This window comes from Aspergillus udagawae, assembly GCF_001078395.1.
Source record: "Aspergillus udagawae IFM 46973 DNA, scaffold_1, whole genome shotgun sequence".
Lineage (NCBI taxonomy): Eukaryota > Fungi > Ascomycota > Eurotiomycetes > Eurotiales > Aspergillaceae > Aspergillus > Aspergillus udagawae.
This window is the reverse complement of record NW_025091264.1, coordinates 5,059,088-5,072,523: the sequence shown is the minus strand read 5'-3', so window position 1 is coordinate 5,072,523 and position 13,436 is coordinate 5,059,088. Positions and strand designations below refer to the sequence as shown.

The 13,436-nt window shown below is 50.9% G+C and overlaps 6 protein-coding genes across 6 annotated transcripts; 2 read left to right on the top strand and 4 right to left on the bottom strand.

Moving 5' to 3' along the window:
• Nucleotides 1-689: 689 nt before the first annotated feature.
• Nucleotides 690-1,319, top strand: Aud_001671 (uncharacterized protein; the record flags this gene model as incomplete). The annotated part of the gene is made up of 1 exon (XM_043287162.1): nucleotides 690-1,319. One exon carries the CDS (start codon nucleotides 690-692, stop codon nucleotides 1,317-1,319), a length of 630 nt encoding a protein of 209 aa, XP_043143097.1.
• A 484-nt stretch (nucleotides 1,320-1,803) lies between these two features.
• Nucleotides 1,804-4,570, bottom strand: cdc48 (AAA family ATPase CDC48; the record flags this gene model as incomplete). The annotated part of the gene is made up of 6 exons (XM_043287161.1): nucleotides 1,804-2,390; nucleotides 2,444-3,935; nucleotides 3,999-4,248; nucleotides 4,318-4,373; nucleotides 4,432-4,459; nucleotides 4,521-4,570. 6 exons carry the CDS (start codon nucleotides 4,568-4,570, stop codon nucleotides 1,804-1,806), a joined length of 2,463 nt encoding a protein of 820 aa, XP_043143096.1.
• Nucleotides 4,571-5,437: 867 nt separating this feature from the next.
• Nucleotides 5,438-6,480, bottom strand: Aud_001669 (uncharacterized protein; the record flags this gene model as incomplete). The annotated part of the gene is made up of 2 exons (XM_043287160.1): nucleotides 5,438-6,197; nucleotides 6,284-6,480. 2 exons carry the CDS (start codon nucleotides 6,478-6,480, stop codon nucleotides 5,438-5,440), a joined length of 957 nt encoding a protein of 318 aa, XP_043143095.1.
• A 646-nt stretch (nucleotides 6,481-7,126) lies between these two features.
• Nucleotides 7,127-8,356, bottom strand: Aud_001668 (uncharacterized protein; the record flags this gene model as incomplete). Its single annotated transcript, XM_043287159.1, has 1 exon — nucleotides 7,127-8,356. The coding sequence occupies one exon, from the start codon at nucleotides 8,354-8,356 to the stop codon at nucleotides 7,127-7,129; it is 1,230 nt and encodes a 409-aa protein (XP_043143094.1).
• A 1,347-nt stretch (nucleotides 8,357-9,703) lies between these two features.
• Nucleotides 9,704-10,610, top strand: Aud_001667 (Mpv17/PMP22 family protein; the record flags this gene model as incomplete). The annotated part of the gene is made up of 4 exons (XM_043287158.1): nucleotides 9,704-9,820; nucleotides 9,902-10,177; nucleotides 10,236-10,502; nucleotides 10,551-10,610. The coding sequence occupies 4 exons, from the start codon at nucleotides 9,704-9,706 to the stop codon at nucleotides 10,608-10,610; spliced, it is 720 nt and encodes a 239-aa protein (XP_043143093.1).
• A 549-nt stretch (nucleotides 10,611-11,159) lies between these two features.
• Aud_001666 (DCN1 family protein) lies at nucleotides 11,160-13,058 on the bottom strand (the record flags this gene model as incomplete). Its single annotated transcript, XM_043287157.1, has 5 exons — nucleotides 11,160-11,595; nucleotides 11,657-11,831; nucleotides 11,896-11,966; nucleotides 12,811-12,854; nucleotides 12,975-13,058. The coding sequence occupies 5 exons, from the start codon at nucleotides 13,056-13,058 to the stop codon at nucleotides 11,160-11,162; spliced, it is 810 nt and encodes a 269-aa protein (XP_043143092.1).
• Nucleotides 13,059-13,436: the final 378 nt, after the last annotated feature.

The following is a 13,436-nucleotide window of genomic DNA, read 5'->3' as shown; positions in this document are numbered from 1 at the left end:
CCTCCGACACCAGAGATCCTCTGAAATCTTCTACACTTCGAATGAACACAATAGAGCTTGCGTCTATTGTTCAATAACACAAATCTTTTTGTTGCATGGATATATCTGCCTTATCATTCCCACTATACTTTACTCCGTCCGGAATTAGTCCCAGTCTCTCCTCCCGTGCCCCAAACGAAATTCTTCTGAAATCGAAGTATCGGCGTCATCCATCCTGGTGCCGCCCACAAGCACTCTACAAACCCAAGGTAAGAGCCAATCTATCAAGGCACGAATCGCAACAGCGCCATGGACTCCAATCAATGCTAAAAAGACGCCGCCGCAGAAAAGCGCCATTCGATCTTCCGGCAAGCTCCTCCGTACCCGCCGCGGTAACAGCGTCGCATCACCACCTCCCCACCGCAGCGCCAGCGCGGTATACACTTCACCCGCAGCAGAGAAGGTAGGGCAGGAACCCATCTCCCTCAGTCGGACGGATCAAAAGCAAAACCACGATACTACGGAGTATTTGAACGACCATCGTCGTCAAACACGTCCTCTCCACACCCGAAAACTTCCCTACCATTCATCCAATAGATACCGTCCGCCGCCTCCTCAACCCCGACAGCCTCACCACAACCCAACCACAACAACAGCAGAAACGCTCGACTCAGAACCAAACCCTCAGGGAAAGGAAAGGACGAAAGAAAATGCCGTCCACAACCTCCCCACCACCGTCAAACACCTCCTCCCCCTCCTCCCCAAACACCCTCACGCCGGAAACCCTCGAAACCGACCTCCTAACACACCTCGCCTCGACCACTACCCTCGAAGACCTCCACGCAACGCTCCTCTCCTCCCTCCAACGCCTCGGCTGGACCGAAAAGATCCGCAAACTATCCCTTGAGCTCCTCCGCGCCGGCCGCTGCGAGCGCTTCGACGACGTGGTCGAGGCGGTGGTCGCCTCCGCCGCGGGGATAAAGCCGCCGTCTGCTGCGGCGCAGAACGGGAACGGGAACAGCAACAACAACAACCACAGCGAGGACGACTTGGCCGAGCTAGACGAGATGGACGTGCGGATTCCCAAGGCGGTGGTGGAGCAGGGGGTCCGGGCCATCAAGGAGGTGTTGAGGGAGGTGATTGTTATAGAGGATGATCCGGATCTGAACGCCCTGCATCAGAGCGAGCATGTGTCGGAGAGTAAAGGGAGCTTAGAGGCGGAGGGGGAGAAAGAGAAATCCAAAATCTCCAAGTCCGGGGAGTCGTCGGTAAAGAATGGTGATACAAGTCCGACCAAGAAGACGGAGAAGAAGCCCAAGACGGGGAAACAGGTCAAATGAGGCATTGCTTCAAGAGTTTCTGTGCTACTCTTAAGTGCTTCTCTTTGTCACTTTCTTCGCTTCCATTCCTGGGGATACCTTTACTTTGGCTCGTGCAGGCGTTCGTCATGGCTTACGGTTTTCGGTCGCACTTTCTGGGAGTCTAGAGGGATGGGATTTTGTCACTTGATACCATATCCGATCATTATACAAGGTTTAAGAACCAACTTTCTCATTTACGTTCTAAGCTATAGAGGACCGCTCAAGCTCAAATGAATCGATCTTCCTCGTCCGCCCTTACATGAGGCGTATGCGGAGATACAAGCTCAAGGAATCTTTGTCGGAAAAAAACTAAGCAAAAATGTAAAAACAATACATACGAATTCGTGTCAACAGGTGAATCCCGTTCAACATTCCCAGGGTCATAGGCCGAGGCTAGATCTAGCTACTAGAGGATAGGAGACTGTAAAAAGAAAACGGACCAAGCTCATTAGAGAACACCTATTTAATCGTAGAGGCTGTCATCATTGCCGGCGTCACCGAACGTGTCGTTATTTTGGATCTCACCCGAAGAGGGGAAGCGGAAGAAGCTGCTGCCACCGGAGTTCTTCAGGCTCTGAGCGAAAGCCTCGTAACGGCGAATCTCCACATCGCTGACGGAGCGGCGAGCCGACTTCATAGCCTCCTCGAAGTGAGCACGGGTGAGCTGGGGCACCGGGTCCTCCTCCTCCTCCTCCTCATCCTCCATCTTGACATCCTCACCAGCAGCCTCACGCTGCTTCTGGCGCTCAATATCAGCGGCAATGGATTCCTTGATGGCCAGCTTGACGGCACGCTGGGTGACAAATCCAAGATCGGCACCAGAGAATCCATGGGTCTTGCTGGCAATGAAGGGGATATCAACGTCGGGAGCGACAGGGGTCTTGCGGAGCTGGGCCTTGAGAATGCTTTCACGAGACGCCTGGTCGGGTAGAGGCACGTAGACCAGGGTATCAAGACGACCAGGACGAACCAGGGCAGCATCGAGCTGCTCAGGTCTGTTGGTAGCACCAATGACGAACACATTCTTCTTCGATGTCATGCCGTCCATTTCTAAAGGGTATGTTAGTTACAATCCGTTATGTCGCAAGACTTGTCAAACTTACCGGTAAGAAGCTGGTTGACCACACGGTCGGAGGCGCCACCAGCGTCGCCGACGGAACCACCACGGGACTTGGCGATCGAATCCAACTCGTCAAGGAAAACGACACAAGGAGCAGCAGCACGGGCCTTGTCGAAAATGTCCCGGATGTTGCTCTCAGACTCACCGAACCACATGCTCAGAAGCTCCGGTCCCTTGATCGAAATGAAGTTGGCAGCACACTCGTTCGCCACGGCCTTGGCAAGCATGGTCTTACCAGTACCAGGAGGACCATAGAAAAGAACACCACGAGATGGCGAAAGGCCGAACTTCTGGAACTTTTCGGGGTGATCCACGGGGTATTGGACACTCTCGATGAGCTCGCGCTTGACCTCCTCCAGACCACCAATGTCCTCCCAACGGACGTTGGGAACCTCGACGACGGCAACCTCGCGAAGAGCAGAGGGGTTGGACACGCCGAGGGCGTAACGGAAGTTCTCCATTGTAACACCAAGGGAGTCAAGCACCTCCGCGTCGATGGTGTCCTCGTCAAGATCGATCATATCCATCTTCTCACGAATCTGCTGCATAGCGGCCTCAGAGCAGAGAGAGGCAAGATCGGAACCGACGTAGCCGTGAGTCTCGGCGGCAATGGTCTCCAGATCGACGTCCTCAGCGAGCTTCATGTTCTTGGTGTGAATAGACAGGATCTCGAGACGACCAGTGGGGTCGGGGATACCGATATCCACTTCACGGTCGAAACGGCCGAAACGGCGGAGGGCAGGGTCGATGGAGTTGGGGCGGTTGGTAGCGGCCATGACGACAACGTTGGAACGAGTCTTCATGCCGTCCATCAGAGTCAGGAGCTGAGAGACGACACGGCGCTCGACCTCTCCGTTGGTCTTCTCACGCTTAGGGGCGATGGAGTCGATTTCATCAATGAAGATGATGGCGGGAGAGTTCTTCTCGGCCTCCTCGAACGCCTTGCGCAAATTTGATTCGGATTCACCGGCCATCTTGGACATGATTTCGGGACCGTTGATCAGGAAGAAGAAGGCACCAGTCTCGTTCGCAACGGCACGAGCCATCAGGGTCTTACCGGTACCAGGAGGACCGTACATCAGAATACCACGGGGCGGCTTAATACCGATGGACTTGAACAGCTGAGGATGGCGAAGAGGCAACTCGACCAATTCACGGATCTGTGCCATCTGCTTTCTGCAACCACCGATATCGTCATAACCGACCTCATTCAGGTTGCCCTCCTCATCCTCCCGCTGGATGGGTTCGCCCTCGCAGTGGATGATGGTATCTTGTGCGACAATACCGTACTCTGGGGGATCGACCTCAACAACCTTAAACTCCACCTGTCTCATACCTCCACGTACTGTGAACAGGTCTCCCTGTTTCACGGGTCTGTAGGCTTCACGGAAGTATGGGGCGAGGTAGACATCAAAAAGGGATCCAGTTAGACCCTCTACGGTGTCTGCAATGGGAAGGACGGCAATCCGTTTGGCCTGCAACGAAATGATCAGTTTTTCTTTTGTTTTCGTTTGGGGGGCATTTGAAGGAAAGCTTACATATTTGATGTCTGGGCAAGGGTGAACGGTGATAATGTCACCGTGCTTCACACGCAAGTTGTGTCTCACGACACGGTTGATGCGGGCGCTTCCGTCATCCAAGTCATCATCAGCAAGCACAATCAAAACGGTATCCTTCCGCTTCTTGCCCTTCACCAAGACTGTGTCACCACGGAAAAGTTGGAGCGTCTCCATGGTATTGTTGGAAAGGGCAATAACTGAGTTGTCATCGTTGACGGCATCGGTCACACTAGGCAAACTGAGTCAGTATCCACGCCCGCCACTTCAATAGCCATCCATCAGCGTGTGGTGTGCTTACATCAACGAGTTGGGCTTCTTCTTCTTCTTGAGAATGGCTGTAGAGGTATCGAGCTCCTGTGTTCGAAGAGTCAGTACTAATGTTGGCCCCTTGTCGACGCCACTGCAACATTACCTCTTTCTTCTCGGCGCCCGAGGCGTCACTGTTAGTTCGTTAGCATGAGGACCCTGTAAGACGGAAAACCTGAGAAACCAAGGACGTACAGGAGGTGCACCCTCTTCTTGTCATGGGTGTGGTCTGGTTCTGCGCTCATTTTGACGAAGACTGAGATACAGTAGTTGTGGGAACAAGCTCTTGAAGCAACGTAGACGATCTGTAAGTCTCAAGGACGTCGCTCGGACGAGCTCAACTGCCAAGTAGGCGAAGAAAAGCGAGATAGGGAAATTGACGAAAACGACAAGAGAGTTGTAGAGTCCGGCAGACGAGGTGACGTGTCTGGGGGACGAAGGGAAGTGAATAGAGGTGGTACGTGGATGTAAGAGAGATGGATGTGAGGTTCGGAGGTTGGCAGCAACAGCTCCAGTTAAAGAGGTGACGATAGGCTCGGTGCCTGTCGGACTGATGACTTAAGCCGCCTCAGGTCCATCAGCCACAGGTGCCGCCACCGCCCAAAGGAAGAAGCGAATGGAAGATGGTGGTAAAAATCCAACCACCAGAGAGGGACGGAGGTTTGCTTTGAAATCCATGCTGCGTAACTACGTGTCCTTATCAGTCTTCATGCTTCCTTTGATATGACAATGCTTCCCAGATGCTAAGCTTCATGCATGGGTTTTGCCACCCTGGCAGACAGCCGCAGAAGACACTCTCCCTCCGTGCCTGAGGCATCAATATATAGGAACAATTGGTGTCTTGGCAGTGAACCAGACTTGGTGCGTGCCTTCATCATCGTGTCGTCCATTATCATGTATGATATGGGACATTCTCAATTTTGATACTTGAACGAGCTGGTCGATCGCATACCAGCAGAGGTAATGTAGATTGGATAAAGCTAAAGTCCGACAACAACCACTGAGACTGAAATGAATGGCCCAAGTTAAGAGTTGCATGCAGGATATCTACCTCTATTCAAACGGAAGAAGACGGAGCTGAATTATACACGAGTGAATCACGAAAACCTCGATCATGACTTCGCAGTCGCAGCCCAGAGATCGTAGAATCCCCACGCGCCAGCCATGAAACTGATCACACCCGATAAACTGTTAGGGATGCCGACGCCATTTTCGAAACACCAGTGAAGACACAACGGAGCCCAGCACACGTTGTTCACCAGAGCCTTCTTCCAGGCACGAATCTCCGCCCCCAGTTCCTCCTGGCCCTCCTTGGTCTGCGCCTTGGCCGGGTCACTTGCAATCTTCTTCCTCCGCAAGACCAGCTGTCTCCACAGCACGAAGAACTGGAAGATAATATGGCCGAACCAGGCCCGGATACTCCACAGATACCACTTGTTGATCCCTCCCCATCGATCGATCCACTTCTTCGAGATGACTCCCTTGGATGCGAGGTAGCCCACGTTCTCGAGGAATTGGTATACCATGTTCACGGCCACCTGGGCGAGGGTCAAGTTGCGAATAATGGGATCCGAAGGTGGTGACTTCAGAGTGACCGATCCCCATGTCCAGAGGGGAACTAGACCCAAGAGCCGGATGGTATAGCGGGTCTCAGACATGAGAGAGGAAAGGGCGAGTAGCCGGGATTGTGGCGACGAGGACGGAGTGGCAGTGTTGCGAGTAGATTTCGTACGATTGTTCAGCCGGGCGAGAAGGCCCAGACGCGTTTGTACAGCGATCCATGGCGCAGAAGTAATGAGATGATGGAGTGCATGAGTGAGATATCCGGTAGCTGCGAAGACTCGTTCTTGACCGTAGGCTGTGGACAGCAGTCTACCCAGCGTATTTGTTGTTAGTCACATATGCGTCGCATCGCGCTTTGACAGCAGCGGAGGATATTGGAATTGACATTCAATTACCTGTCTAGACGTTCAATATTGTAGTCTGTCGCCTTGAGAGCTTCCAGCAGCTTTCGTTGAGTATCATTCCTCGCCGAAGCGGACGGCACTGGCGGTGAAATCCCCGCGGGGCTGACAGGCTTCCCCACACTCGGCGCTTCAATTTCAGGTGCCACAGGGGGCTCGGACGAAGCGAGTGTCTTTTCTGAGTCCGTCATAGTGGTGTCTGAGCAATATTTCAAAAAAGTTGTGGAGAAAAGTCGCGTCGCAGAGTTCTGAGATTTAAGGAGATTAGTAGTATGGAGCATCTGATGAGGACCTATGCTCCGTGCGTTGAAGCCGAGGCTCGGAATTCGGAGCGCGCAGACAGCTGAGACAGCTGGACACTTGGTAGGATAAAACCGAAGACGTCCAACTTCAGCAAGAAGGAAAATCACAAGTCTACGGTGCATACAGGATACTTATAATTCACTCTGCATTCGATCTACAAAGGTCGCTTCGTGACGTTCGAAATATTACATAAGGTCAACTGACTACGAGTAGTACCTCTGGAGGTCTCCCTTTGGCTCTGGCTTGAACCGAGCAGTAAAAGAAATTAGGATTGCTCAAACATCCTTGCATTGTGGTTTTATTGGCCAAAGATGAATGAATACGATGATAGCCAATGAATAAGATTAACAGACAGTTTCCAGGTACTTATGAACAGCCTCAACAGCATCCTCAAGGGCTGTTATTTTGACTTATCCAACTGGGTTTGGCTCCATACTCGCATCAGACTGCCTTTTCCGTCCTACGTTCGACTTCCCTTTCGCCGCTGGGCCGCTTTCCTCACTCCCTGAGCTGGTTGGCTATTGACTGACTTGATCATTCGAGATCAAAAATGGCAAAGCTCGTACTGCGAAATAGAGATTCCAAGCCATAATCATCATCGCCCACTTCGACATCAAGGTCGCTTTCACGATCATAAGTGCTCCGTGCTTCAGCAGGCTCAACGGCGTTCTCTTCGGCATATGCTATTAAGATGCTTCTCGAGCCGCCGCTCAAAAAGGAATGTCCTGAATCGCTGTTACTGAGCTCCGCAATAAGACCCGCGCTTGAAAACTCTCTGGCCTCCAACGGATCGCAAAGACTACGCAGATCAATCCGTGAGGCAATTGCGCAAAAGCGCACAAATTGAGGCTGCATTATTGCGAGACCCATGCTTTCGGATGATGTATAAGAAGGTGTCGGTGGCCCGAAGAAGTGCTCCCTCTGCTTGTAATGATTGTCCAAGTTGCGGACAGCCCTAGCGTCGGAAACCCTTTTGTTCCTGAGCTCCCATGGAAGGGCGATCACAGTACATGGATCGTTGAGAAAGCCGTCAAGATGGATGAAGGCACGCTCAGGTATATTATCCATACAATGGTAACAGCACCAGAATCGGCAAGCTGAACGCGGCTGCCTGGAAGATTGTTCCGGACAAGACATTGATTCTACCTGATTCTGCCGACTAATACCCTCAATACTCTCTGTGGGCAGTTCGTCGTTGCCGTTGTCATCGTCCTGGACTCCCGCCTCGACTCCCTGAATGACTTCAATATGTGAGTATGAAGCTGCAACCGAGCCAGACTCTTGCTCCATATGCTGCAATACGATTGCCCTCTGTTGCCTCACGATCGTTCTCTCTCTGAATGAGTAATGACCGTTGATCATGGCCCTGGAAATTCCTCTAGACAGCCCCGGACCGTTTGGTCGATCGAGATCTTCGACGCAGAGGAGCAACCATCCGAGTAAGGGTTGTCGAGCGCAGTTGGGACAAAGCATACCATCATCCACAAACCGGCGAACCATAATGCTATGGGAACACTGTTTGTTCATCTCATACTGCGGAAGGTTGTGTTTCGGGCCAAAAGGCGCTCGAAGACGCCAGCCTCGCCGTGGACTTCCTGGGTATATGTCCGGTCGTTGCTCAAAAATATCAGGCAGGACGTCTTCTGGTCTAGGCACTGGCGACGGGTTGATTTGAGGGAATGGAACTCGAGGAGGGTGTGCTTCGGGGACTCTCCTGTTCCATCCAGGAGGAAGTCTCAAGCTCCCATCTCCATTGTCCGCCATGGCTCTGCATACGCGTTGTGATGTTGGCCATAGATGAGAGAAGTGGGGTATTAGGAGGCATGACAGCTGAAAATGTGCTGTGTGCTTTCTCGCTCCAAGACGAAAATGTGAATGGGGTGTTCTCGGCGACGATGCCATGGTGATGTTGATTGCAGTGAGTGTAGGTGCTTTCCTATTAAGGACAATCCTTATATCATAGCCTTACTGTGGCAGACAGATGAGTGAAGAGTTAAGCATTTTTCACAGAGCTCTATGAGTTTATAAAGAGCTCAAAGCTATTTTCCTGATTCTCGGTATTGTATGATACTTGATGGTTATTCTGGTTGAGGTACTGTTGTTTTGTGGTGTAGACGCAGGGAGATGGTTCACTAACTCATTCTAAGAAGCAGCTAGATGGCTAGATCCTCATTCTACTATGTCTTCTGACTATACTCAGTCGTATTTTCTATCTTCTATTTCTTGTTGTAACTTCTCTCTTTATTCTACTTTGTACATAATAAGACAAGCCTAGAAGAGCGATAAAAGCGCGGCATTATGCACACAGAAAGACCGCTAACTTCATTCAACGACAGCAGCCAAAACTGATGAACGCCTTAGCGGAATAAAATGAAAATTACCCTCGAGAATCTCCAATGATTCCAGCCAAAGGGCCCCGGAAAGACCATATCGGAAAAGCTCCCCAGATGTCGGAGGTGCCCGAAGTTGCCTGGCCTGTCAGCGATGAACCCGCCATCTGCCGACCGCGTGGCCGAATAAGAAGCTGTCCTGAGAGGACAAAGATGCTTCCCCCTCCACTTTCAAGCAACTAATAATCGATATTATTTCACTATCTCCATCGCAGGAACGGCGTTTGGGCCCCATTACATCCTGTCTATCCATATCTAGATCAATTGCATGCACATAACTCTCCGGAGCTGCTGCAAGTAAAGCATTTTGGTTCCTCTGTTCTGTTTTCTTTCTATATCTTAGTTGTTGGTGTTGTTGTTGTGTCGTGGTCTGGGCCAGGCTGCCTCGGTAAGCTCCCCAGTGCAATAACCGTCTCTCTGTCTCTCTCTCCAGCCTCCTCTTCACATAAACAAACAGCGGCCGGCCCCCTTTCCCTTTAGCTTTCATTTAACGTCCTCTTGTCCAACCCCACGATTTTTCTTTCTATCCAACCTAGCGGCCTCCTTAGCCACCTCGCCTCATATTTACTCGTTCCGTGTCGATTGTCCATTATCCGTTGTTCTCATTCCTGAGCCTCTGTGACTGACCATCTCTCTCACTGCGCATAGCTATCGGCTATTCTTATCGCCTCCACTACCCGATCTGTCTACCGACCCGCAAGTTCCAATAACAACAGCAACCATGTCGGTCAAGTTTCAGGAAGATGTCACCAAGTCAATCCGAAAGGATACCAAGGAATTGGCGCATAAAGTTGGGGAGCGGTTGACGGGTGGAGATACTCAGACAGGCTACCTCGCTGTATGTTGATCTGCTGCTGATCGATTTCTGGAAGAGTACTGCGCGGATAGATGGCTGACCGGGCATTTGAACATGGCATAGCTTTACCTGCGCCAGCTGCAGTCGAATCCCCTGCGCACGAAGATGTTGACATCCGGTTTGCTTTCCGGTCTTCAAGAAGTCCTAGCTTCCTGGATTGCAAACGATGTCAGCAAGCATGGGCATTACTTCAGCGCTCGGGTGCCCAAGATGACCCTCTACGGCATGTTCATCAGTGCGCCTCTGGGCCACTTGCTCGTCGGCATCCTTCAGAAAGTCTTTGCTGGTCGCACCAGCTTGAAGGCCAAGATCCTCCAGATCCTCGCCAGCAACCTGATTGTACGTCTCTGTCAAACATGCACTCAGCGCGGCAAATCTAACCGTATTCACATTGCAGGTCTCCCCCATTCAAAACGCAGTCTACCTCACGTCGATGGCTATCATCGCCGGGGCGCGCACCTTCCATCAGGTCCGCGCAACCGTTAAGGCCGGCTTCATGCCCGTCATGAAGGTCAGCTGGATCACCTCGCCTCTGGCGCTCGCTTTCGCCCAGAAGTTCCTTCCCGAGCACACCTGGGTGCCGTTCTTCAACATTATCGGGTTCTTCATCGGAACCTACGTCAACACTCACACTAAGAAGAAGCGCCTGGAGGCTCTGAGAAAGGTACAGTCATTTTCTCGTTTTAAGTAGAGCCCGGCTAATACGCAGCAGCGCTATGACCAACGCCGTGGCCCCGGCAGCGAGTATGAGAAGGGCGGCGACTACCGGTAAAGGATGCCACTATATTTAATGACTCGCCAGACCATGACAGGCCGCTTGACAAACTGAGACCAAGATCTCGGGACCTTTAGAATTACTCGGATATTGAAATTGTGGCTGGTGGACTGCTTTGCATGCATATGATGCAAGCCAATTTATTTCTTGAACATGCCTCATGTGATCTTTCTTCGACCCAGTGATTCCCCTGACGTCGAGATGAAGATATGCCTTTTCTTGTTATCTGTTACGACGACTTTTTTAAATATTGTATGTGAATGTTTATGATGCCTTGGGCTTTGAACTATCTATGATTTGGTCTGGTTGCTTGCATTTCAGCCCGATTTCCGACTTATCCCTTACTAGATGATAGACCAACAACAGTCTTTGAACTATTGTAGTCTCCAGTAACATAGTGAGTGGCCTTTGACACTAGAGAGAAGTTGAATTGCTCATTTACACATACTCACGGAGTACGAAGGATGGCACACACTCTTGAAGAGAAAGGGATCAGGCCATGCCTAATAAGACTGATTGATGAACTCCATCCTTCTTCGTCAGTGGTTACTCGACCTCCATCTCCTCCGAAGACTTGCCCCGTTTCGCCTGCACCCATCCCACAAACTCATCCAGGGTTCCCGGCCAAGCGGCGTCAGCACTCCACCAACCAAAGTTCTCATCCTCGAGGGTCTTGCGCAGGAACACTTCTACCTGTTCCCACAGGTCCTTGTTGACAGGTCGTTTCCCACGCTCTTCGAGGTATTCAATCCACCAGTCCAACCAGGGAGTCGTAGACGTGTTCCACTGGATGCCACCATGCTCTGGTGTAAAGAACAATCTCCACTGTTCTGCGGCAATATCAAACTGGAGATTCCGCTGGCCTTGCATACGACAGAGAGGAAACGTGTACCGATAAACGCGACGGAAGAGGTCTGGCTCAGCCGGGATGCGAGCTCGAATATCCGCCGCATGAGCAATCATCTTTTGTAGATTGTCACATCTATATTGCCGTATTAACACGGGTACAGGGCGGGATTAACTAGAATCGAGTGCTCACTTACCCAGCGCTTCTCCAGCCGTTTACAAAGCCTTCTCTCGTGAACTCACCCATGGACGGCGACTTGAGAATCTCTGCAATTCCTAGGCATGCCACCTCGTCTAATTGTACTTGAATATCCCCCAGAAACTTCATGGCACCTTCAATACCGATTCCGTCAGGGTTCTCTTCGGGTGCATCTAAGCTTTAATTAGCAACTTGCAGGGTGCTAATCAGGTGTCGGGTTCTTCAACAAGGAAATACCTCGATACGAATCGAAAATCTTGTTAAGGGCGGGAGTGCTTCCCCCATTACCCTGTGGGCTCTGGAAGTAACTGACAATTCGATTAGCCTTCGCTTGGAGACAAAAGTTAAAAAGATTCAAACAAAGAAGCAATTGCGGATAAAACAGAGCCAACATCTGCCAAGACGACCTGGATTCAATGAGTGCACTTGAAGACTCCGGATACTGGGAATTTATAGGCCTCGCCTCTAAGCTCAGTCCATCTGATGCCCATTGCAAGTCTCCTCGGAAGCTCGATGCTCACGACGAAAGCAGCAGTTCCAGCCAGGAAGAGTAGCTGCTGGATGATAGGACCTTGGCTTTGACAGCGCAAGGTAGAGTGGGTACCTGCGTATGAATGCATGCCATTCTGAAACTACCAACATAGCGTGATCGCTCATTTCCAGATCCAAAAGGCAGCAACCCAGAGAACTGCATAGGGCGAGCCAGAGCAGGAAGATACTATGTACGTATCTGAGAGCAGGAAATGGCAGCAGTAACACACATGGACTTCCCACGGCTAGCTGAATGACCACAGGGCGTCCCGTTCAGTACCAATGGAAGGGGATTCGGCATTCATCCAGTATAGCGTCATTGAGTTGAATGTCTGTAGATGCACAGTTAAAAGCACCAGGACCCATTCTCCAGATACCCGGGGAAAAGTTGCAGGACGCGGCGCGACGCGATGGAAGAGTATGGTCCAAAGGGCAGCGGCCACACAACAGATCTTGTTCAGAAAGGTGCACTAACACTTGTTATGTACCACTTATCTGCGCCCAGGCAACAGATACCGCTCTAAAAGATTCGCTGAAGACCATGCAGCAGATGTTGAACATGGAGAAAAGAACGCACTCACAAACGAAGGGAAAAGGAAAGGAACAAATCCGAATACTTACGCGTCAATAGCTTCCTCTACATTCCACCTATGTGCCTTTAGGAACTGTAAAGCCCAGGATAATTAGTGATGATGGATATGTAAAATTTCACGTGATCTGAACTTAAAAGTGACAACTTTGGCAGGGTTTCGATGATTGGATGGGCCGAATTCAGCAGAACATACCTTTGCTGCTACTGCGTCCTTAGCTTCTGTGAAGTTCACGAACTGGGAGATTAGTTGCTTCTGTACTCCGGAATAAGGTGGCATGGTGGGGTGATGGTGGGCGATAGTCGACGAGGGAAGTTGAGATCTGGTGGAGTCCGACAGATGAGGAGAACGCGAGAGTTGAGCTAGTATCTAGTGAGATTCGTGGCAGTGGTCACAGCCGACAGAGTTGAGTAAAAAGCTGAAACAATAAGAGATGACTGAAGGGATTAACTAGAGATGCCTAGACCACGCGAGGAAAGTTCCATCTTCGCCATTTGAGGCGCTGACTGATGTTCTCTTGGGCACGTGCCCAACAGCTCCTATTTTGCATGCGTCCGACGAAGTCATGAAATCGATATGAGGTTATACAATTGTCGCCTTATGAGTGAAAACGCAATTCTGCAAACTACTTTTTTGTCGAAGAATTGGAATATATAG